Source organism: Leptinotarsa decemlineata, unplaced genomic scaffold (genome assembly GCF_025532065.1).
Source record: "Leptinotarsa decemlineata unplaced genomic scaffold, Ldec_3_MD MMD2_tig00000008_RagTag_RagTag, whole genome shotgun sequence".
NCBI lineage: Eukaryota > Metazoa > Arthropoda > Insecta > Coleoptera > Chrysomelidae > Leptinotarsa > Leptinotarsa decemlineata.
The window spans coordinates 6,363,136-6,387,660 of record NW_027412537.1 but is presented as its reverse complement, the minus strand read 5'-3'; the positions used below and the strand labels follow the sequence as shown (position 1 = coordinate 6,387,660).

The 24,525-nt window shown below is 33.3% G+C and overlaps 1 protein-coding gene across 1 annotated transcript in view; it reads left to right on the top strand.

The window, feature by feature from the left end:
- ck (unconventional myosin-VIIa ck) overlaps positions 1–24,025 on the top strand; it is an 86,247-nt gene extending 62,222 nt beyond the window's left edge. Inside the window, 9 exon segments of the mRNA XM_074170923.1 lie at positions 2,378–2,849; positions 4,429–4,800; positions 5,459–5,849; positions 5,852–6,061; positions 13,285–13,705; positions 14,896–15,268; positions 16,154–16,467; positions 18,047–18,314; positions 23,440–24,025. Of these exon segments, the coding sequence (XP_074027024.1) occupies positions 2,378–2,849; positions 4,429–4,800; positions 5,459–5,849; positions 5,852–6,061; positions 13,285–13,705; positions 14,896–15,268; positions 16,154–16,467; positions 18,047–18,314; positions 23,440–23,646 (3,028 nt within the window). The 3' untranslated portion in view covers positions 23,647–24,025.
- The last annotated feature ends 500 nt before the right edge of the window (positions 24,026–24,525 follow it).

The following is a 24,525-nucleotide window of genomic DNA, read 5'->3' as shown; positions in this document are numbered from 1 at the left end:
AGACTTCAATGAACAAATATATTTATGATGCACTGTTTGGAACCTCATCTCTTCAAAGAGGAAGATTAAAACTCTTCCTCTTTGAAGATGATCACTTGGTGATCGAAACACGTGTCGAGGTGTTAAAAATAACGATTTGGTGTGGGAAAAGACTCCAGTGATACTAACAAACATATTGCTTACTCATTCTGATGATAAACAAATCAACCAAATTATGTTCGTTTATACAATTCACTATTGATCACTATTGATACTTCAAGCAAATGGTCTATTTGCTTGAAATATGTGAAAATTTGTTATCGAACTTCTGAGAAATTTGAATTCATTTTATTATCTTTTCCAAAACGTTTTTTTTTCACACTTTAAAAATTCTGAATAGAAGGGGAAATTTTACTGAGGTATATAAAGCACTACTTTTACAAGAAAACCCAAAATATTTTTGACAATGAACAGCAAATTCATGCAATGTAAATGTTGGTGAAGTGGCTGTCACAATATTCGCAAGGCGTTTCAAACGCCTTTGTGTTAACCTTGAGATATTACTCGAGTGCAGAGGAATCAGTTGTAAATGATGAGTTTCTCACATTTCGCAGTATAATCAAATGTTGAAAACTTCGGAACTCTACATAAGAAACAGCATTCAGAACTGGAGTGTCATAGGGTTGAGTTTTGGGTCCTATTTTGTTTTGTTCTACCTTACTAAGACAAGTAAAAAATTGATGTATTATTGATTGAGTATACTTAATGTTTCAAAAATAAATAATATAATTCAAACTTCCCACAAATAATGGCACTTTAGAAAATAAAGTGTCTGGGTATTTTCATTGGTAATCAGTTGAATTTTAATGAAAATTTCAACTTAGTGAGTGAGAATAATGTTACGTTTTTCCCCATGGATTGACCAATAATAGTCTACACTGAACAATATTCAAACTTAACTTTATTTCACTTTAAACACAACATACACTTCAACTATCTATTATTTGAATGCTTATCGCCTTACTAGATCGCTTCGCGTACCGCACTGTAACTTTCACTGGACTGTACCGATATGCTTGTTGCTAGTGTTTATATATCGTAATCGAAGACGGTAGAAAATTCGCCGAAATGTCGGTCGAACTGAGCGCGCTCTTTGCCTCGTCACAATTGGTTTATGGGTACCAGTGGCGGCCGGCGTTATTTTCTTTAGGGCATGATTTACAACAATAATATCTAAAGACTTCGTCTTGGGTTTCAACCCTTCGGTACTCTGTTTTAGTACTGCAAAAAAATGTCAGGTGTCTATAATGTCGATGACAAAGGGAATCATATCAAAATCAACAAAAATCCAAATAAGCTTTTACTCTTTATGCTAACAGTAGATACATCTTTAGACTACCTATATCCACCCTCAATCCAGTAAGAGAATCCAACTTTTGTGATGATACAATGGTAATAAAAATAAATGATCCTGAAATCCACCAATTCTTATGCATACAATTACACTATCTAACTTGAGAATGTCACCTTTCACTTACGTATGACAGGTGATTGACTATGATTTTTCGAAATTTTCTTCATCATTGATACAGGTTACCAAGAAATTGAAATTATTTAATTTATTTTATGTTGAATGATGTCTTTTATAAATAAAAATTGACGTAATTAAGGGTTATCTTAAAAACTGACAGTAATGCAATTGATGTATTTATCGTAACCTATAGACTTTTAATAAATCCTCTCAAGAGACTGCAAAATAAAATTATAAAATGTATATTCAAATTACCATATCTTGAACCTACGTCAAATTTATATATACCACGTGATCTTTTAGATATTCAGTCTATTTTTCAATTGAAAATTTGTTGTTTCATTCATTCTGTTATAAAAAATCACAAACATTCGAAAAAAAACTACTAGTTGAATCATATCGCTCAAAATTTGGGGAGAAATCAATATTTCGTTTAGGAGTTAAAATATATAATAATCTTCCAGAGAAACTAAAAATGAAGCGAAAAACAAAATTCGGTATTGAAAAAGTTTCTGCTTTCTTCCTCTAATTTAAATTCTGATCTCCATATTACATTTTTTTGTTTTTAATTACCATTATGATTCAAAAATGTATATATTTATATATGTATATGTGTGTATACGTAAATATGTATGTATATATGTATATTTGTGTTTGTATTTATGTATTTATGTGCTGTATATGTAACTGATATTTAATATTGAAATAATTTATTTAATCATTATTTTAAATGTTATCCCTGTTATAAACATTCTTGTTTCTTGGGATCAATAAAGATTATTATTATTATTATTATTACACTGTGTTTCCATTATTTTGAACGTAGCATCTTCAAAGCGAACTGAATATTACTTTTTTATATTACAGGGATGAAATCTATTGTCAAATATGTAAACAACTCTCCAATAATCCCTCCAAATCATCCCATGCTCGGGGATGGATCCTTTTATCACTGTGCGTTGGCTGTTTCGCCCCATCAGAAAAATTCGTCAGCTATTTGAGAGCATTCATCAGAGAAGGTCCACCGGGTTACGCTCCATACTGTGAGGATCGTCTGAAACGTACCTTCAACAACGGAACTCGGAATCAACCACCCAGTTGGTTGGAACTCCAAGCTACTAAGTCGAAGAAGCCCATAATGTTACCAATCACTTTCATGGATGGGAATACCAAGACTTTGTTAGCCGATTCTGCAACTACTGCACGGGAGTTGTGCAATCAGTTGTCTGATAAAATCGGTTTGAAGGATCAATTTGGATTTTCCTTGTACATAGCGCTTTTTGATAAAGTTTCTTCCTTGGGAAGTGGGGGAGACCATGTGATGGATGCCATATCTCAGGTGCGTAATTGGGGATTGATGTTGATCAAAGCAAAGCTTTTTGTTCACATTAAATAAGGGTTAAAATTTCGAAGTTATTAGTGATTTGAAGTGGTTTTCAACTGAAAATTTACTTCGGAAGTCTACATTTGCTGCATTTCTACAGTTCCACCTTATATGCTTTGAAATAATTCGTGAACTTTTGTGGCGTAGAATAAATCCGAAATCATCATAAATGCAATACTCTTCTCTATAGGCCCTTCATCTCCTGAAGATCCCAACTTGGTTGAAACGTGCGTCGAGAAGAGTAGTGCATTTCTGGTGATTGGGAAACTGCTTGTTTTGGATCTATTACAATATTATTCAAGAATATCAATGTGATTTTTTTTGTAAACAAATCAATTGTGCAGGCAGTTTCTTTAATAGCAATAAATGGAAGAGAGAAATCAGTTGTGGTGGTTTTCAATGCTCGTAAAGAATTTCACCTGTAATAAAAAACTGACGGTCTTTCATTTTGTGGATCTGGCAGAAATAATCAGCAGGATTATACTGATAGAAAGTTGTTATTAGTAGTCATGGCTATCAATTCCATGTAGTCCAAATTACGGATTCCAGCAGGGCTGCAAAATAGCAGAATACCCTTGCAAGCTCAACTTCTTGTAGCTTGTTAAAAGTGCAATACCTCAGTATGATTATTTTCATTTTTGAATATCATTACTATCAGCTCTGTAGTTGTGGTTGAGTTGATGGGTTGTAAATTTGGGGCTCATCTTTTCGAAAAATGTTTTGCTTTCGCCTCTTTTATATCTAGGAACTGGCCTCTTGGTTTGGTCACCACCAATTTTCCAATGGATATCAAAGGATTTCATGGTCTGGTGCCTATCTCAAGGCCATGCTATTTTGACTAGAGTTGACATTAATTTCTATATCTATTAGACTCATTAGAGTATCATTAAGATCAGTTGGTTCTCGGAGAAAAATCAGAACTTGTTGAACTATGGTAATTTTCCTGCATATCAGTTGATAAATGCTATTTTAGTCCTGAAAATGTAAGTTTTTCTAAACAACTGACCTTCTGTTACTTGCGTTATGTGCCTACTCACTTTTTTCTCAAATATTTCAGCCATTAGTCGCAGTATAAAATTTCTTCTGGTCTTTCTTTGCTGTTTTTGCTTCATGCTATAGCCTACAATCTGCCACCAAATCTGTGGTAGTGAATCTGCATTTAACCACGTTTAAAAGATTCAGACCTGTTTTAGTTCAATTAGAGTTTACTTATATACATCCCTATTCCGTCTTCAGCTTAGATGCAGAGTAGAGAGTACCTACACTACCCAATTGATGTTCCACAGGGATCCACATTGAGACCACTTTTGTATATAATATATAATATCAACCATTTTATTTACACATACTGCATCATATTAAATGCTGGGTCCGAATGCTGATTGTCCTATTTCAATTTTTAAGGCTACTTAGTATCTGACAATAACTTCGTGATTTTTTGTAGTGTGAACAATCCGAAGTCCGAATGCTGATTGTCCTATTTCAATTTTTAAGGCTACTTAGTATCTGACAATAACTTCGTGATTTTTTGTAGTGTGAACAATACGCAAAGGAACAAGGTGCCCAAGAACGAAACGCCCCTTGGCGTCTGTTCTTCCGCAAAGAAATATTCGCTCCTTGGCACGAACCGACAGAAGACCAAGTGGCGACTAACCTCATTTATCAGCAAGTAGTGAGAGGTGTTAAATTCGGAGAATACAGGTGCGACAAAGAAGAGGATCTGGCCATGATTGCTGCTCAGCAATATTTCATTGAGTACAACTCCGACATGAACTTGGAAAGACTGTTGACGCTCCTGCCAAATTATATACCGGACTATTGCTTGACGGGAGTTGAGAAGGCGGTTGACAGGTGGGCAGCTTCGGTTGTGCAAGCCTTCAAGAAGAGTTATTACGTCAAGGAAAAGGTAATTTTGCATATGAATATACAGGAAAGTTGATGCGTTTTGTAAAAATTAAATAATCTATGGCGGATATATTCAAAGTCCGTCGAGGTATTAGCCAGGGAAGTAGTAGTTTCCAGTTTCAACTGAAAATATTTTCTTAGCTAGAGAATATACTTCGTTATCCGGATAACAAAGTTCATTCACTAGAAGAGAAGAAAAATTATTCTTCTAATAAAAAATGATACAAGACAATGTGGAAAAAGCTGATACAATAAGTTTTGATATCTCTTTCAATTGTTGAAGATAACCTTGAATGGGCATATTCGGAGGTATAATTATTGGAATATGTTCCATTTTTTATTACAAAAAAATGACCTTAAAAATTAATTCATGATCAATTGTATACTTATAATCAAAATTTATTATTTAAAGTTTTATTTTTCTTAAATTGGTCAACTTTTACAGGTAAACATCAACAAACGAAAACATCATTTCAGACCTGATAAACTTGGTGTTTAGAAAGATTTCAATATTAAAAAAATTAAGAACATTAGTTTTTCATGATATTTTTCTTATTCAGAATTCCAAACTTCAAAAGTATGAAGGTTACTCCATATAACTCCCTAACTTCGAAACATTATTGAGCCAATGAGAAATAAATTGATGCTGTTTTTTGCAGATACCATCCTTGAAAGTAAAAGAGGACGTTGTAAGCTATGCCAAATTCAAATGGCCGCTACTTTTCTCACGATTTTATGAGGCATACAGAAACTCCGGTCCAAACCTTCCTAAAAATGACGTAATAATTGCAGTCAACTGGACTGGTGTATATGTAGTGGATGACCAAGAACAAGTTCTGCTGGAATTATCCTTTCCAGAAATAACGACGGTATCCAGTCAAAAAACCAATAAAGTATTCACCCAAACTTTCAGTTTGAATACTGTTAGAGGAGAAGAATTCACCTTTCAAAGTCCTAATGCAGAGGACATTCGTGATTTAGTGGTGTACTTCTTGGAAGGTTTGAAAAAACGATCGAAATTCGTGATTGCTTTACAAGATTATAAAGCACCCGGGAAGGGTCTAGTTTCCTAACGTTTTTGAAAGGGGATCTGATAATTTTAGAGGAAGACAGTACTGGAGAGACTGTACTCAATTCTGGTTGGTGTGTAGGAAGATGCGAGAGGACTCAAGAAAAGGGAGACTTTCCAGCAGAGACTGTATATGTTTTGCCTTGCATGTCCAAACCGCCGACTGACATTCTTCAATTATTTTCAGTTGAGGGTAAGTGGTTGATTTTATTTCATTTTTATCTCGCCTAATTTATTATTAACACAATATTTATGTATGGCTAGTGAAATGAATGTATAACTAAATTTTGTGGAAGATTAAATGAAATGGGTTTATTACCCCATACACTAAAACTTACTTGAATATTTCAAATTGAATCTACATTAAAGACAGTTCTGGCGTTTGGGAACAGTGCTTGTCGGAAGATTTACATCTGAGAAACTATAAATGTGTGGATACAAATTTGTTCACAGAAGATACAATACAAAAGATAAGGATAGTTATGTTTAAGTAAAAGTATCAATACAAAAAAAATTTATGAAAAATAAATATAAAATGAATATTTTAGTAAAAAGGTTCACCAAAGTACTGTCTGTCAGTGAGCAAATTTTTCACTGTTTTTTCAAATTGAAGAATGCTTAGAATTGCCGACTTTATTTCATATGGTAAGTGTTTAAATAATTCACATCCATTATAGTACATAGAATCATTACATACGAGGAACGAATTGGAAGTCTGTAACTATAATTACTCCTGCGAGTGTCATAAGGCTGGAAACAAAATCAAACAGTCTGATAACTGTGTAAAAGCTATTTTCCGGGTTTTTTGAACGTGGTCTTCATACCTAAGATTTCGTCTACTACTGCGGTAGACATTATCAAAGGCGATGTGGTAACGGTCGCAGTGCCCGAATTGGTGCCCAAGTTGTTGTTCCCGCTCCGAACGCTAGGTTGATAATAATAATATCATTTATTGATACTGATAATAGATAAAATAAATTAACAAATCATGTTCATTCTTGACATGCTATATGAATATAACATAACAATGATATATAACATCGAATAGAAAACAAAAGAAAGAAAACTAAAACAAAAGAAAAAACTGATAGCATAACTATTCATCCCGCTACTTGGTAAGAGTGATTATATTTACTGACTCTCTCACAACACAAAAAAGAAAAAAAAGTTTTGATATCACTTTAAGATTTCCATTGCAACTTTTTTTTATATGTTTCGCCGAGCAAGTATTAATATCGCAAAAGCTGCATATCAAGTTGTAGTTTTCACACATATATTTAATTGAAGAATGCGATATTATGTTTGTTCGTGCTGCAGAGCAGTAAAATGTGAGATTCAGCCGTGACTGAGGTCTTGGCACCCTAAAGTTCAGTTCTGACAGGAGCAAATGGCAGTCTACTTGGCTGTGCAGTAGTTTATGCAAAAAGGTTATTGAAGCACATCTCCTTTTTTCTAAAGAGGTTAATTGAAAGTGATTGAGAAGACTATAGTGGTCAGAACCCCTAGCTGGATAAATTCCAGTGTTTTTGAAGTACAAGAATTTCAAAAATTTTCTTTGAACTTTTTCAATTGAGTACTCATGACAGAAATAGTAGGGGCTCCAAATAATTGAGCAGTATTCAAGCTTGGATCTGACATATGAGAAATATAATATCTTCAAGGCGTTTATATTTGTGAAGTTTTGACAATTTCGTGTGATAAATCCTAACATTTTATTGGCTTCGGAAACTTTTTTGTTTATGTGATTGGCAAATGCCATTTTAAAGTCAAAAAATACACCTAAATCCTTAGTCTCCACACAACGGGTTAGCAAACTACCTTGAATATTGTATGGATGTTCAATATGTCTATGTTTTCTAGAATATGACATGACTTCACATTTACCTATATTCAGATGTATGTTATTAATTTCACACCAAGCCTGCACATTATCTATATCTTCCTGAAGTGTTATGCAATCATTCACATTTTGGATAGAATTCAGTATTTTCAGATCATCAGCAAAAAAAAGTTTCATAAAATTTATTTGTGTGCTTAAATCATTGATAAATATCAAAAACAACAGCGGTCCCAAATTCGATCCTTGGGGTACGCCAGACTTGGCAATTATTGTGTTTGATTTGTATCCGTTGTCACAAACCATTTGGTTACGGTTAAAAAGGTACGATTCAAAAAAGCCTAGTAGCTTATTACTAAGGCCAATAAGGTCCAGTTTCGAATGTAATATGCTATGATCAATTTTGTCAAAGGCCTTTGAGAAATCTGTGTATATAACACATTTTACATTAGCAAACACAAGATCTAGTACACGGTTAGAGGAGTTGAGTATATTATTGAGCTGTTTTAAGTCAAAAAAGTTAGAAAAATTATTTGCCAGTGATGTTTTTGTATCATTATTGGAATTGTGAATGAAGTGTGTTATATTGAAATCACCTAACACTACAAAGTTGATCAAGAGAAAAGCTTTCCTTTCCTATGTTAAAAATATTACGGGCTGGATTGGGGAAATCTCAGAAAATCACGACGTGAAATCAATATTCAGGCCAACAAAAACTATAAGACAAAGTCTGAGGTCAGCTAAGGACTCCACAGCAATACCCGCGGCGTACCTGATTTCTTGTAGCTGCAGGTTGATCTACATTGGAATCACGAAAGGAAGTGAACTTACCAGTCTCCCTGAACACAAGAGAAATTGTCGACTCGGACAAACCAAAAAATTCCAATTAAGAGAAACCAAGCCACGCCCACTAACATAAAACTAGAGCCAAATACATTCTCTGTAAGCCAGAGAGCCCAAGCAAAGCTTGGCTATCAGTGGTGCCATCAGTACCACACCGTCAGTGGCCATGGAGATTCTTCTAGATCTACCTCCTCTCCACATTCTTCTGGAGAGAGAGGCTAAATGGACTGTATACAGACTTGTGCACATTGCCAAGTGCACAAATCAAATTAATGCAGAGTGCAACAGACTGTTGGTTGACACTGGAAGTCAGAGCATTCTGGAAATGACCTCTGACTTTATGCCTCCAACTGTCAACTACGAATTGCCTTATAAAGTACTGTTCCCGAGTAGAAAGGGCTGGATCCTCCGGGAGAAGGAAATATTAAGAGCAGATAGTTGTTGGTTCACAGATGGATCAAAAACACCTTCCGGTTCTGGTGCAGGTATTTTCAGTGGCAGATCCAAGACAGAGATATCTACCTGCCTAGGAATTTATGCGACTGTATTTCAAGCGGAAATTTGCACCATTGAATTGTGTACGGAGAGATTGGATAAATCCAACCTCATAGACAAGTCAATAAAAATATTCTCGGACAATCAAACGGCGTTGGAAGCTTTTGGCTCCTACTGAGCAACGTCTAAATTGGTAGCAAATTGCCAAAAACGACTCTCCTCGATAGGAAGACTTAACAGATTGTCTCTGGTCTGGATTCCTGGCTATACTGGCCTGGAAGGCAATGAAGCTGCTGGCATCCTTGCAAAGGAGGGTGCTGCAAGTAGCTTAATCGGTCCAGAACCTGTCATTGGCATCGCTTTAGGCTTTGCCAAACAAACACTGAACACCTGGATGGGCAAGAAGATTTATGGACTTCTGGCAGAATCTTCCAGGATTGGCTCACTCCAAGGCGTTTATTCACCCTTTGAAGCTTGATACCAAACAGTTGTTGGACTACAGTGGGGATGAACTACGATGTCTAACAGGCCTTCTTACAGGTCACTGTCATTTGAATCATCATATGCAGAGACTCGGACTGTCGGAAGACAGTGTGTGTCGCCTCTGTTCGGAAAATGATGAAACAGCAGAGCACATACTTTGTGCCTGCTCCACTGGGGACCGAATCAGGTTTTTAGAGTTCGGCAGAGCCATCTGACCTGAAAGACCACTCACTATACAAACTAATCGGCTACGTTTAGAAGCTGGGTTTATTTAATCCAGTGTGAATATGTATAAGCCACAATAAACCCTTGCGGGTTGCGGTGGAGGGTCGAATAGACTCACTCACTTTAGACCTAACCTAACTTTCCCGTCGGGACGACGGGCACTGCGACCGTTACCACATCGCCTTTGATGATGTCTACCACAGTAGTAGACGAAACCTGAGGCATAAAAACCCGGAAAAAAGTCTAATAACTATTAAAAAATTGTATTGACAGTGAAAAGTTTCCTGCAGTACTCTATGCTTCGCTTTGCATAAAAATCTCATAGTCCTTTTCTGCAGTATCATCACAGAAAAAAGAAGGATTGCATTGCATGCTCCCCAAAACGGTATTCCAGTACCTCAGATAGAATTAGCGCATGGTAAACGGTTTTTGCGATATGGAAACAGAGCGCATTAGAAACCACCCTCACTGCATAACATCTGGAAGCAGTCTTACACCTGAGTTGTCTGATGTATTCATGAAATTTGAGCAAATTGTTAATGTTACTTCTATTTATATTGAATCGGCCATTATTCTGAATATAGGATCGGTCCCAATCCTTGGAAGGTGTTTAGTGCTTATCGTCTGATCCATGCCAGAAATCGCACATTGAAAGGAAAAACCCTCGATAATCCAGTTTCGACATTTGGCGGTTGTAATTTGACAACCGGTTAACGGAGAAACCCATTTTTAACACATTCATCAAATACAATAAAATATATGTTCATTATTATTAAATTGTTGAGGATTTTTTTTTGGATTTCATATTACACAATAAGTAAGGTTAATACGAACCCGAGCGACGAATTCACGCAAGTGGTAGTGCGTTCGACTTATGATCGAAAGGTCGTGAGTTCGATTCCTACCTCGATCAGATATTTTTCTCGAGAGAATATATCTAGTTGAAGTTGGGAAAATTCTGCAACGTTACATGGCTGAAGTTATTAACATTGCCTACCCAGATCACAGAATGCCTTAGTATCTCAGTGGGATAAGTGTCATATTACCTAGTTAATTTTCAGAAATTAATGATAAAAAAAATTTAAACTTTTTATTTGGAGTTTATATCCGGGACTTTTATGAGTGCATAAGTTACAATGGCAGAACAGTTAGTTCGATAATCAGCTATCGCCCCCCTACGAACGACAACTCTCAGAAGTCGAACCTTGTGCGAGCTTAAGATTAACGAGATCTTACCGTTCAACGTGCTATTCCTAGCATGGAAGTGTACATGAACAATGAAGTATATGTAGTGTTAAGTTGAATTTCAAATTATATTAAATAAAGTTACTGAATTTGATAAGGCTTACCTATTAAATGATCAGTGTATCACTTATTATCATTAAAGAACTCCCCCTAGAGTTATTTAACATTGGTGACAGATAAATCCACTATCATTTCGTAGAATATATTGTAGATTTTCTTAACAATTTTGTAGAAATTTCATTTAGTATCATTTCAAATTTTACAATAATTTCTAGTTCCAGAATCTTGGAAAGGAAAGAGGAGGCGATTCAATTGTTTTTAAAGTTAATGAATTGTTTTTTTTTTCATTTACATAAAGAACATTCACATTTGGTATTAACTTCCCCCAAAAAAAATCGTAGGGTTTGAAGTCTTCTCCTTCTATGTTATAAGCAACCCACATTTCCTAGGTGTATATGAGTTGCATATACTGGACGAAATTACCGCAGTAAAATATGAATAAATGTCTTTGCCTATAAATAATGGAATGGTAAATGTTAAGGTCGATTGAAGAATGGCATTTCAGTAACTTATAGGTTTGTTTCTATGAAATCAGTCAGTCATTACACATCTTCTTACTCTCAGTCCTACCGTATTACTACTAGCATTTCACGAGTATTTTACCGCCGAAGAACAAAAAACTTGTTATGGATTCAAGTGAAAGTGGGTTACAATATTTATGTGGTTACTTAATGTTGCATTGATATCAGTTATTTCATAGATTCGTAAACGGTCTTTCTTCACTTTGAAATTAAATGTTTTATTGCTTTTGCACAAGAAGGAACGATGAAATATATAAACCATCAGTATTTGTGATTAAGTGATTGAGTTTATATACTTGTGATTTCAAATTATTATAAGTAGTAACTGCCTTATTGCTCTCATGAGTACTTGGAAAAGGTATTTTCGTCAAATTTTGTATTTGGTTCTAATATTTAGTGTATATAATTCAAAATCAATTTCTTTTATTGGAATTTCAAATTTAATAATGAAAAGATTATAAATGTTGAATTTATCAATTGACACTCAGATGATTTAATTTTTGAACTAGATTTTGTTATGTCAAGCAAGTTGTTGGAATATTATAAATTATTGGGTCTTTTCATGTATCATATAAAGTAAAATTAGTATATGAGGAATTGAACACAGAAAAAAAGTTATTGTTGACTCCTTCAGAAAAAAATATTAAACATTTATTGATAAGCAGCTCCTATTATAGTTTGCATGAATTTTAGAGTAATTAGTTCTGAAATAGAATCTGTTGTATATGTTCCTGTTTTCATTTTACATTTATTAGTAATGATAATGATGATATCTATTAATCCCAAGAAACTTGGCTTGGTTATAAACTATATCCGTAGCGAAATTAGACTAAATTTGCTTTTGTGTGGTTGTGAAACTATATTTTGTATTTGCCGTGTATTATGATCATAAAATGAATTGATTTTATCGAAACACTACTAAATGCTCTTTATTTTCTTTCACATTATAAATGAACATGCATATTTTGAAATGATATATTCCCCTAATATCAAATAATTTTCTTGGACTATATAGATTACTACTTCTTTCTCTTTGATTCAGCTTATACATACATTTTGTGATTCTTTTTTGAAACCGTGGTAAATATTTCTAAAAAGATGAATTGACTGTTGTGTTGCTCAAATTCGGAAAAATTAAAATATATTGTTTTCAAATATTTGAATGGAATAATTCTTATTTTATGAAATATACCTACATAAGGTACGAGTTTCTCTCTGAATCCACTGATATGTGAATTACACAATAAATTGTAATCTAAATATTTTTTTCAAATTCACTTCACTCATGAAAAGTATACTACAGTTTATAAGCCTAAACTTTTATTTTCTTCTTAAATTCTACCAATTTATGATTGAAATTGGGGAAACACTTTTGTTATCTGAATTAGTCCTGGATATAATTGTATAGTAAATTAATCAAAATTCAAATGTAACTGATGAGATCCCAACATTTTGCAAATTAAAAATAAGTGTTATATCATCAGCAAAAGGCTAATAGAAGCACATAAATTCAGCTCTGTAATACCATTAATATAAATTAGAAATAGAGTTGGCCCTAAAATAGAACTTTTTGGAACTCCACAAGGTTTCGTTCCACTTCTACATTTTTGAGAAAATTGAGACGGAAGTAGTTCTGTAATTTTATTTTTCTTCTGAACAAGATTTATTTTTTGGCAATAAGAAATTATTAATATTACTAACTTTCAGGGGCTGAACATGGTCGTCGACTCAGCCAGCAATACTCAGTCAATGGAACCGAATCTCGAGATCATCCTCATACTCTAGCAGACTACGCCATAGACCATTTCCGCCCCCCTCTGAAAAGAACAATGTCGAAAGCTCTCACTTTGTCATCGAATCGAAGGATAATCGATGATCTTTGGAGACATTCCAGAGATCCGATCAAGCAACCTCTTCTGAAGAAGCTGCTGATGAAGGAAGAACTCGCCGAAGAAGCTTGTTTCGCTTTTACCGCCATATTAAAGTACATGGGCGACTTACCTTCGAAGAGGCCAAGGATGGGGAACGAATATACTGATCACATCTTTGATGGACCTTTGAAACACGAAATACTACGGGATGAAATTTACTGCCAAGTGATGAAGCAGTTGACAGACAATAGAAATAGGTAATAATAATTTTTAATGATCTCTCGGAACGAATGAGGAAACGAAAAATATTTCGAAACAAAAAAGTGAATATTGAATTGAATAAATAATAATGGTTGCTTTTATTTATCCAGACAGATTTTTTTTTGTTTTAACAGATGTTTTTTCACCGCAATTACTGATCATTATACATCAATGTTTCAAGTATTGAATAATTGAAGAAGGGTTATACAAGCATAACAATTTAAAAATATATATAACATTTGTACTACTCCAACGAATTTTGGATCATTTTTTCATTTAGCATTTGAAATGATTATCAAAAATATTTTTGTTCCATATTTCAAATGTTCATTTCATGCTGCTTTCATTTTAGTTATAGAAACTTCTATTTCTCATAATTATAGTGTTATTTCTGTTTATTTCTGAATATTTAAAATCAAAATAGAAAAGAGCTCCAATTGTTTTTCTTCAATTAACTGTTTTATTTTTCATTACTCCGTTGATTCAACATACGATTGAATAGGTAGTTTTTTATTTTTGTTTTTTTTCAATGGTTTTTCATATTTCTTCCACTTCTCATTAATGATTGGACACTACTATTTATACTGCTATAAAGGTTTCTCTCTTGTTCCTTTTACTAATATTACTCTTCTGGTCTTTATATTGCCGTATTTTTCCGTTTCTATTAGGTATTTTTTCTTTCTGTTCTTTAACAATATTAATCAACATTCCTATGGAACAAGAAAAAATGATTTCGTGCTCCCTATACATAACAGAAAAAACTCCTCATCATTACATGTCAATGAAGCTGTACAATAAATTGCCTAATCGAATCACAGATTTGAGGAGCATAAAGAAATCTAAAAAAGAAATAAAAAAATGTTTCAATAGATTTAGAACCATATAGTGTTAGTGACTATTTAGACCAAATCGAATTATAGAAATGTATATATTTATGAATATATGTAATCTTTTTCTTTTTTTTTTGTGACATTATTTCATTCTATATTGTCTGTGTACAAGCTGTAATAGTCGACATATTTTTGAAATAAAGATTATTATTATTAATTAGTACTATCTCCCTGTAGAGATATGGAGGTATTAATTGATTTGAAAAAATATTTACACACTGATTTAATTAATTGTACTGCGAATAATTAACCTTCCTTGCAATTTGATATAATAATTTGTTTGAAAATATTTCTAGATTATCCGAAGAAAGGGGATGGGAACTCATGTGGTTGGCGACAGGACTCTTTAGCTGCTCTCAAAGCTTACTGAAAGAACTCACCATGTTCCTACGAAGCAGAAGACACCCAATTTCCCAAGATTCTCTGCAACGGTTGCAAAAGACTCTTCGGAATGGCCAAAGGAAATATCCACCTCACCAAGTTGAAGTAGAAGCAATCCAACATAAGACTACTCAAATTTTCCATAAAGTGTACTTTCCGGACGATACAGATGAAGCGTTTGAAGTAGACTCGAGTACCAGGGCAAAAGATTTCTGTCAGAATATCAGTCAGAGGTTGAATTTGAGATCTAGCGAAGGATTCAGTTTATTTGTTAAAATTGCGGATAAGGTAAAATATTAACGATTTAGTATAGTAGTCGTATCTTTATTTGAGGCATACAAATTTTATATAAAGCGTTATTCATTTAGTTATTGGTATTTTTAAAACAGGATTTTGCTAGAAATCCCATTGGGTTTTATTTTTTATATAAATGAATATTATAATTCAGTTGAATTATTGTATTCCATTTATATGAAAATATTTTCGAATATGAAACATATATTGAAAAAATAATAGATCAAGCAAGTCATGAAATTTTCTCAATCTCCGAAACGAACAAGAAATCTGAACAGATTTCGACTGCATGAAAAACAAATGAATAATAAGATGACATTTACTCGAAATACAATTCCTCGACAGTTTAAACACTTGATTGTAGTTAATTGATAGTTTGAACTGTGGATTATAATACCATGTGAAATTATCCAAAAACCATTAAAAAATAACTGAAATATTTTACAGAAAATAAAATAAATTAAGTTACTGTAAATGGGTGGGGACGGTAGAAAGCTACTTTCATGTTTAATTTTTCAATAATTCGGGTTACTTAATCCATTGATAATTTCAGCTCATATAAAAGAATTACAAACTTTGAGTCTTCACCTTTCTGAAAAGTCGAGGATTTATGAAAACACTAATTTTTTTTCCAAAAAAATTATCGATTATACGACTACCTATCGAATCTGAATAGGTATTAAAAATTGTTGTGAAAACCATTAATCAGTGTTGTATCACTGTCTGTTATCGAAGATTAAGTGTGTCATTATGTAATTGAATAAATGAATTATTAATGTTTATGTCATTATATTTTCCCGCTAGTTTTCATGTCTCAAATAAATGTTTGTACATAATAAAATAACTTGTTAACCACGTCATATTAACTTGTTCCTTAAGGTTATTTCAGTACCTGAGGGGGATTTTTTCTTCGACTTCGTCAGACACCTAACAGACTGGATTCGTAAAGCACGACCAACAAGAGATGGCATAACTCCTCAATTCTCTTATCAAGTTTTCTTTATGAAGAAGCTGTGGACGAATACTGTTCCTGGAAAAGATAGAAACGCAGATCTTATCTTCCACTTCCACCAGGAGTTACCAAAACTAATAAGAGGGTACCACAAATGCAGCAAAGAAGAAGCTGCTAAGCTGGCAGCTCTGGTATACAGGGTCCGGTTTGGCGAGAGTAAGCAGGAGTTACAGGCCATTCCGTAAGTTTTTGTTCTGAGCTGAATAAATTTTGATTGGTCTGATTTTTTTTTTCTATTTTGCAAAATCTATGAAGGTGCATCTATGGCTATACTCAAACCTTGAACCCCATTCATTCAAGATAAACATAAAATTATTTGATCTATCAAAACCAATACATATAATAATAACATTGATTTACCAATCTTGATTCACGAAGTATATAAGTGAACTGGTAGATAATTAAGATAACAAGGAAAGCTGAATTAGAGCATTCCATTCCCCCCAGTTAAGTACTGGATGTCAGAAGGACTTGTAGAAACCCAAAATCTTTGTTTCCTAAAAATGATAATACCCACTTTCAACATATATATGGAATCTTAAAAAACAGATTATGAATACTCGACCCGTAACTTGATGAAAATTAATAACACTATCCATGATAATAATTAAGAATTTTCACAATAAATTTTATTAGAAATGCGTTTTGCTACATGATAGCTTCATCAGGTACTGGTACAACAAACTAATATAGAATGTCCTTTATATAATGTTATGTCTTTTATATAACGTTAAACTGTCTTGTTATAAATAACGTTATATAAAATAGAATAATTTGATGTACCAGTAATTGATGAAGCTACCTACCATGTAACAAAGCGCATTTTATATGAAACTCATAATGAAAATTTTATAATTATTATCATAAAAGCAAAACTGCACGTTGCTTAATATTTAAAGGTGTTTCATTATATTCGACTAGACCTTTATGAAACAAGGAATCCCTAGTTTTCTATAGTTGGTACCAGTTACATGAAGTTTTGGTTGGTTTCAGGATTTTTCTGTGGTCTTCTTTGGTTACAATCTCCGTTTCTTGACGTATCATCTTTCAGTTGATATGTCAAGAAGAGTATTTCGACCACCCCACTGAAGATAACTGCCGCAGTTGCAGTTGAAATGTTTGCAGAGTGTAACCAGAGAAGACCAAGGCAAAACCCAAAAACCAACCAAAACATTGATGCCAGCCGTGAAAACCTACATTCCTATATTAATTACATGAAGATTAGTATTTTTTCGGGTGTGGAATTCATGTAGTTTTTATTTACTGTCATGAGTTCTCTCAATAGTTTTTAAATGAAAATCATTGAAAAGTATTGGTGTTGATTGTTGTTATTTTTTACACTTCAGAATTATATTCATTGCTCGGTTTTCAACTCTTGTAAAGCTTCGATGCTGTTGAGTTCTAGTAATGAAAATAGACTGGCATTGTAATCGAAGTATGAATCAATAATTGTTCTTTAGACCGAATAAGATAGTCGGGAGCAAATTCTTAAGAAGAAAAATAATAATGATTCTAATAGTAATGTATATTCATTGGTTTTCAATTATATTAATAGATATAAGTCTTCAGAAACAAAACATTGTGTGTTATTGAATTTTATGAAGTGAGTGTCAAAATAGAGCACTTTTATATATTAAGATCAGCAAAATTTGTGTCTAGCATAATTTCGAAGTTCAATTATATTTAATAAACTTATTGAATTGGAAGAATATTTGAGAAATGTTTCAAATAAATCTCTTATTCTTGTGTTTTTGTTTTAGACAAATGTTGAGGGAGCTCATTCCAGCAGACCTGGTAAAAGTTCAGAACGCGAATGATTGGAAAAGATCGATTGTAGCGGCATATAACCAAGACGCAGGAATGACACCAGAAGATGCGAAAATTACGTTTTTGAAGGTCGTGTACCGCTGGCCAACGTTTGGCTCGGCTTTCTTTGAAGTCAAACAAACCACGGATCCAAATTACCCAGAAATGTTGTTGATTGCCATTAATAAGCATGGAGTCAGTCTTATTCATCCACAGTCGAAGGTAGGTTTTTCTTTTGGAAAATCGTCATTTATGTGAAGAAGCATACACCTGCATTTTTGGTATACGTATCGGTTATAAAGTATAGGGTCTTGCAACAGGGACTTACGAACTTTTACAATTGTTGAAGCTACATCTGTCAAATAAGTTGTCATTTATTCAGTGTGTTTTGCCAAATTAACATGGACAGGTATAGCATTCAACAACGCATACAAATAATAAAATTGTTTTCTCAAAATGGATGTTCTGTTCGGGCAACGTACCGCGCGCTTCTCCCATTTTACGGTCGCCTTAATCGCCCTACCGAGTGGGCTATTCGCAATGTGGCCGTTGTCTGTGAGAGTGTGCAGTAGTTCAAAAGAACTCGGCCTTTCGCAGAAAACAAATTGGAGAATTTTGCGTGTTGACTTCGGCCGCACCCACACAAAATTCAACTGACCCAGGAACTGAAGGTAAACGACCATAGACGTGTGTTCGTTGAATGGACTCTGGAGAAGTTGGCAACACCCTAATTTTCATCGAAAAATCATCTTCAGCGATGAGGCCCAATTCTGGATGAATGGGTTCGTGAACAAACAAAATTGTCGAATTTGGGACAATACCAATCCACATGAGATCCAAGTGTTTCCAGTGCATCCCGAAAATGTCACTGTTTGGTGTGGAGTTGGTGTGGCCATCACTGTCAACGGCGGGCACTATAGGTCGATGACTACCAACTTCTTTCGGCTTGAACTGGATGACCTGGACACCAACGACGTGTGGTTTCAACCGGATTGCGCTACATGTCACATTGAATATTCTGCACGCGCGATATGAGGGCATGGTCATGGTGTGAACTGGCCACCGAGATCGTGAGATTTGACCCCATTAGACTTTTTTTGTGGGGTTTTTCAAGTCGCATGTATATGCGAATAAGCCACAGCGATCCTCAAAGCCTGCATAACCCATGCCATCAAATTTAGCCTAATTTATGCGCCAGAGTCATGAAAAATTGGACGTGTTGGATGCCCTCCACCCAGAGAAGCCGCGGCGGACATTTGAACCATTTGATGCTACCTAATGGCATCAGGTCTTTCAAACAAATAAAAATGTCGATGATATCTCACTTTCCTATGTTTGCAGTTACTATTACCGAAGAAACGAGAACTTTTGAAGATAACATGATTAATACTTGTGTTATGACTCTCTGAATTATTCATAAGTAGTGAGCCGCCCCGGCTCCGCACGGGTGCTAATCATAAACTGCTACAGAGCACTACATTAAATGCACAATGTATTTAAGGTACTCAATTGGATAAGAATTACTGCTGTGTTACTTAAAATCACTCCGTAAATAAACCATTATTTCTCGTTAAAAGTAAAGGATAAAAAATGGTTATTGTGGGTTATCCCTAGGAGATAGACATATACCATCGCGGACTTTTTTGTTAACCTTTTTAAGGTGTACAATACTGTACCACATTTTTTGATCTATCTCGTAGGGTTCAACCAGCGTTTGCAACGTAAGCGCAAAAAATGTGTTTATTTGTGACATCACATTAGAAATTATCAGTGTTTCTCTACTATATTATGCATGTTATATACAAATAAATCTTCCTCTTGAATCATTCTATCTATTTAAAAAACCAGCATCAAAATCAGTTGCGTAGATTAAAAGATCTAAGCATACATAGGGATAGACAGACATATTTATACACATTTCAAAATACAAATTTCCAGATACATTTTTCTGGTTCAAAGAAATTTTTTTCACCACAATAATTGATTGATACACAACTATGTTTCAAGTTTTTGTTGATTTTTTGACAAATAATATATAAACTTTCAAAAGTTTGGAACTTCCCAACTAATATTTTATTCCATCCTATACGTTACATGTGTTCTGGATAAATTCATTAAAGTGACATTTTTGATATGGGAGAGAATATGCCATCTGTGATTCGATAGACATTTCAGACCCAGACAAGGATGAAAATGAAAAATATATAGGGATGAGGGATTGATTCTGTTCAAAATATCGGGATTGATATTCATTTTAAAAATAAATTATCAGATTTAAATTCTCCTGTAGTTTAATGCCAAAAAATAACGGTTTGGTGTTGGGATAAAAATCCAGAAATATTCAAGTTCTGTACTTCTTCAAAATCTTAATTCAACTTTACAAAACTGTTGAACTTAGAACCTAACAGAAACTTTATGAAATAACTTTTAAATCAAATTAAAATAACATCTGTACCACTCTCTTCTCGGTTAGAAATGTTACATGTCTGACAATACAATGAAATTTAATTAAAGAAAATATTCTTTATAGACTTCACCGAGTATTCATCCCAATTTCGATGTTCGTGTATTGATATTAACGGCACTTAAACCTAAAATAATATTGTTTTCTCATACCTATTACAATTCTGTTTTTCCTAGACAATTGAATATGTCATTATAATTAATGATAAACAACCTTATTAGCCAAAATTTACTACAGGAATTGACGTATTACATAACACATTAACATACAAAAAATTCCCACAAATCTTATGTTTCCTGTTTTTGATTCATCACTCATTTGATCATTTTTATGCATTATAATTTAATTTATCATCACATAATGAACAAATAATTAACGCTGCCATTATAATTAAGGTTATTAAGTGTATTCCTTGTAGGTTATTCATCACAAAAAAAGTTGCATAATGTATAATAACAGTGATTTTATCATTCAACCATGATTTATGATAATAATGTTGAACAACAATTATTTTAATCACCTCAATAAACATCGACTTGTAGAACTCTTCAAATTTAGGTAGAACCCAGATAATCGCTAAATAAGTTCAATTTAAAAAAATACTTCAATCGTAACCATTTATTAATCGCTAATTTGAATTGTAAAATTTTTTGAAAGATCACAATTTTTGTCCTATAATTTTTTTTTGTTTGCAAAAAACACACTGATAAACAGGCTTGTCAATGGAAAAACTTTCCTGCCACATTTGTAGAATATTACAGACCGCATTGAAAAAATTCTGGAGAAACACAAAGTGAAATCCATATTCAGGCCATCGAAAATCATCTGAGAAAATTCAAGGTTAGCTAAGGAACACAGAAGACATTTAGCAACATTGGGAGCATACCGGATCCCTTGTATCTGTGATCGCGTTTGGAGAGATCTAAGTGCTCGCTAGAACTGAGAACTACTATCCAAGACTATAAAGGGACACGATAAAAATTCTGAAATAAACAATGTCAATCAAAAGGAAGGGGGAATTAACATCAATAAAGTCGGGCTACCTGCACTTAATTTGCATACAATTCAACCAATAGAAGCCACGTCCACCACTAATGGAATTGAATGGGAGATCCAAATCATGAATGTTGTATCTGTTGGACAACTAGAGCACTTCATTTGTTGCCTCATCGCCTTTGATAATATCTACTGCAGTCGCAGATCAACATAAAGCATAAAAACCTGCAGACCACGTTATTTACAACCGGAAAAAAGGTTTGACACAATATTCTGGGGGTTTCAAAGCAATATGCACTGGAATTTTGTATTCAAACGAAAGCAACTTACAATGCATGATATGAAATTACCATCTTTGGTAACCGAACTTATTGAGACTTGAGAGAAAATGCTATAGTTGAAGCAGTTTTTCTACAAACTTTTATTTAACTTGCAATGTATATTTGATTTACGGCAAGGCTTATGTTACGTTCGCAGTACTTAATCTATAAATCCACTTTTAAAAATTAATGTAGGAAATTCATCGTTTATGTTATGGAGAAGTGTAAATCAATAAAAGATCACACATTACTCATGGGACAGAATATTGAATACTTATGGTATAAAATATCTTCACTCATTGAGGTTTTTGTTTGAAATTCGTCATTATATTTCTCTGAACTAGGTATCTCAAATTGATTCATTTCAGAAATATAATAGAGCTGATCAATACTTGATGAAAATCCATTAAAACATATTCAAAAACACAGTTCAACGTGAGATTTACACTTGAAAGTTTACAAAACCGCGGTTTTGTAGAGTTTGTTTTTTTGAATAGGATTAATTTCAGCTTGATTTATTAAATAATCTAACCTAAATGACAGCTCCGTCCCGCTGGAACCCGCTTTGAAAAAAATCTACCTTTTTATTAGCATTTTTCAACTACAAACGATGCTAATCAATGTAGTGATGTTCATTTTGTAGTCTTACTGTTTACTGGGAAAGCATTATTGATATTATTCAAACTACAAAATATGCGAATATTAGTATTTTGGAAATAATTCTTAATCCTGAACATCTAACATGAGTTCGTTTTCGAATTCGGAGGTCAGGTTAGATGTTCAGTGTGGATGCTTTTTTCCAAATAAAGTATTCTAAAATACGTTAGTTTTTACTTCAGATCTCAGGTTACATATGTTGGTTAGGATAATTTATGTTAGGTTAGTTTAGTTGAAAAATACTCGATTTTATTTCATTCATTTTTGATGTGTTTAATGGTAACTACAAACATCTAATTTCAGCTACAATCAACCCCATCGTTTGTAGTTTGACTACAGTTGTTATTTTATGATTTGAAGTCTTATTATCGTAACTTTTTTGCTATACTTCAAAAAAATATAAAATATAGTAATATTTTGTTGTTACTACAATAAACTACAATCTATTTAGAACCTATTCCAGAACTTTTTGGCACATCATTACTCGTCCTTCGTAGTTAGAATAATATCAATAATGCTTTCTCAGTAACCGATAAGACAAAAAAAAAAGAACATTACTACATTTATTAGTATCGTTTGTAGGTAAAGTAGGAAAAAAAAAAAAGATAGATTTTTTCAAAGCGAGTTTCAGCGTGACGGAGCTCTAAATGACACCTGACACCACGTAACATTAGTAGTCAACGATTAATGTTCAAATCCTTTAATTAACAAGTAGTCATTACAATAATGTTGATGTGTTATTGTTTACTACTGGCGCGGGCCTTATCCGGGCCAACTACTACTCTATACAATGTTACCAATAAGTACACATATGCTACAAATGGTTTATTATTTATAAGAAACTTTGGACTTCAGAAAATCATTTTAAAAACATCTGATATAATTATCATTGAACTTCTTTTTTTTGCAGGATATTCTTGTGACGCATCCCTTCACTAGGATATCGAACTGGTCTTCAGGAAATACTTACTTCCACATGACGATAGGAAATCTAGTTAGAGGTTCCAAACTGTTATGCGAAACATCTCTGGGTTATAAAATGGATGATCTTCTGACTTCCTACATCTCACTTATGCTGACTAATATGAATAAACAAAGAAGTATAAGAATTAAATAAGTCAGTTGCCTTACACTGGTATAGTTAGAACTAGAGTATTTTATTCATTTTCCTCTGAATCTATAATTTACTAGGTGATTAAAGAAATCTGTCCAATTTTATATTATTACTCCTACTAATCTATAGAAAGAATCTCTATGTGCTTCCAATATTTTTTTACAATCTATGAAATTAAAAGTATTTGTTGATATGGACACAAATGTATAGGTGTTTTTCCTTGAAGCTTTATTATTGTTGTCAAGTATTTTATTTATATTCAATGTAAATATATTTACATCACTCAAATAAATAGGTATATGTTACATAGCTATTATGTGCGTGAATATGTTTGTAAATAGGTAAATGATGAATGTAAGACAATAAATTGTACTTTTTAAAATTATCTTTTAATTTTGTAGCAAAAAATATGTACAGCAGAAGTTTCCCAATTATCGTCAAAATTCAAATTTGAATATTTAAAAAAATTATAGGTATAGTTTCAAATAAATTATTTCTCATTTTATTACCCATTTCATCCGACCTATCAGATAGAGAATGCTTTGAACATTTGATGAACAAGAATAGTTATCATTATATTTTCACTATAATATATGATATTATACTTGATATTATGGCCAAAGTTATGCACCTCTGATATAGAAAAACAACTTTTTGACATATAATAGCAATTCCATTTTTCTGTCTATATCTGAAAGAATAAAAATTATAAAATAATGAACACCAAGTAAATTATCTTTTATGAAATATAGAGAATGTATTTTTCATGAGAAATATGGAAGGGCTCAGAAACAAGATATATGGTTTATAACTCTTCCATTTGTTGTACGTTAATTCGCAACTGAACATCCCTGAACGCTCTGGTACTTGCAATTGTCTGTT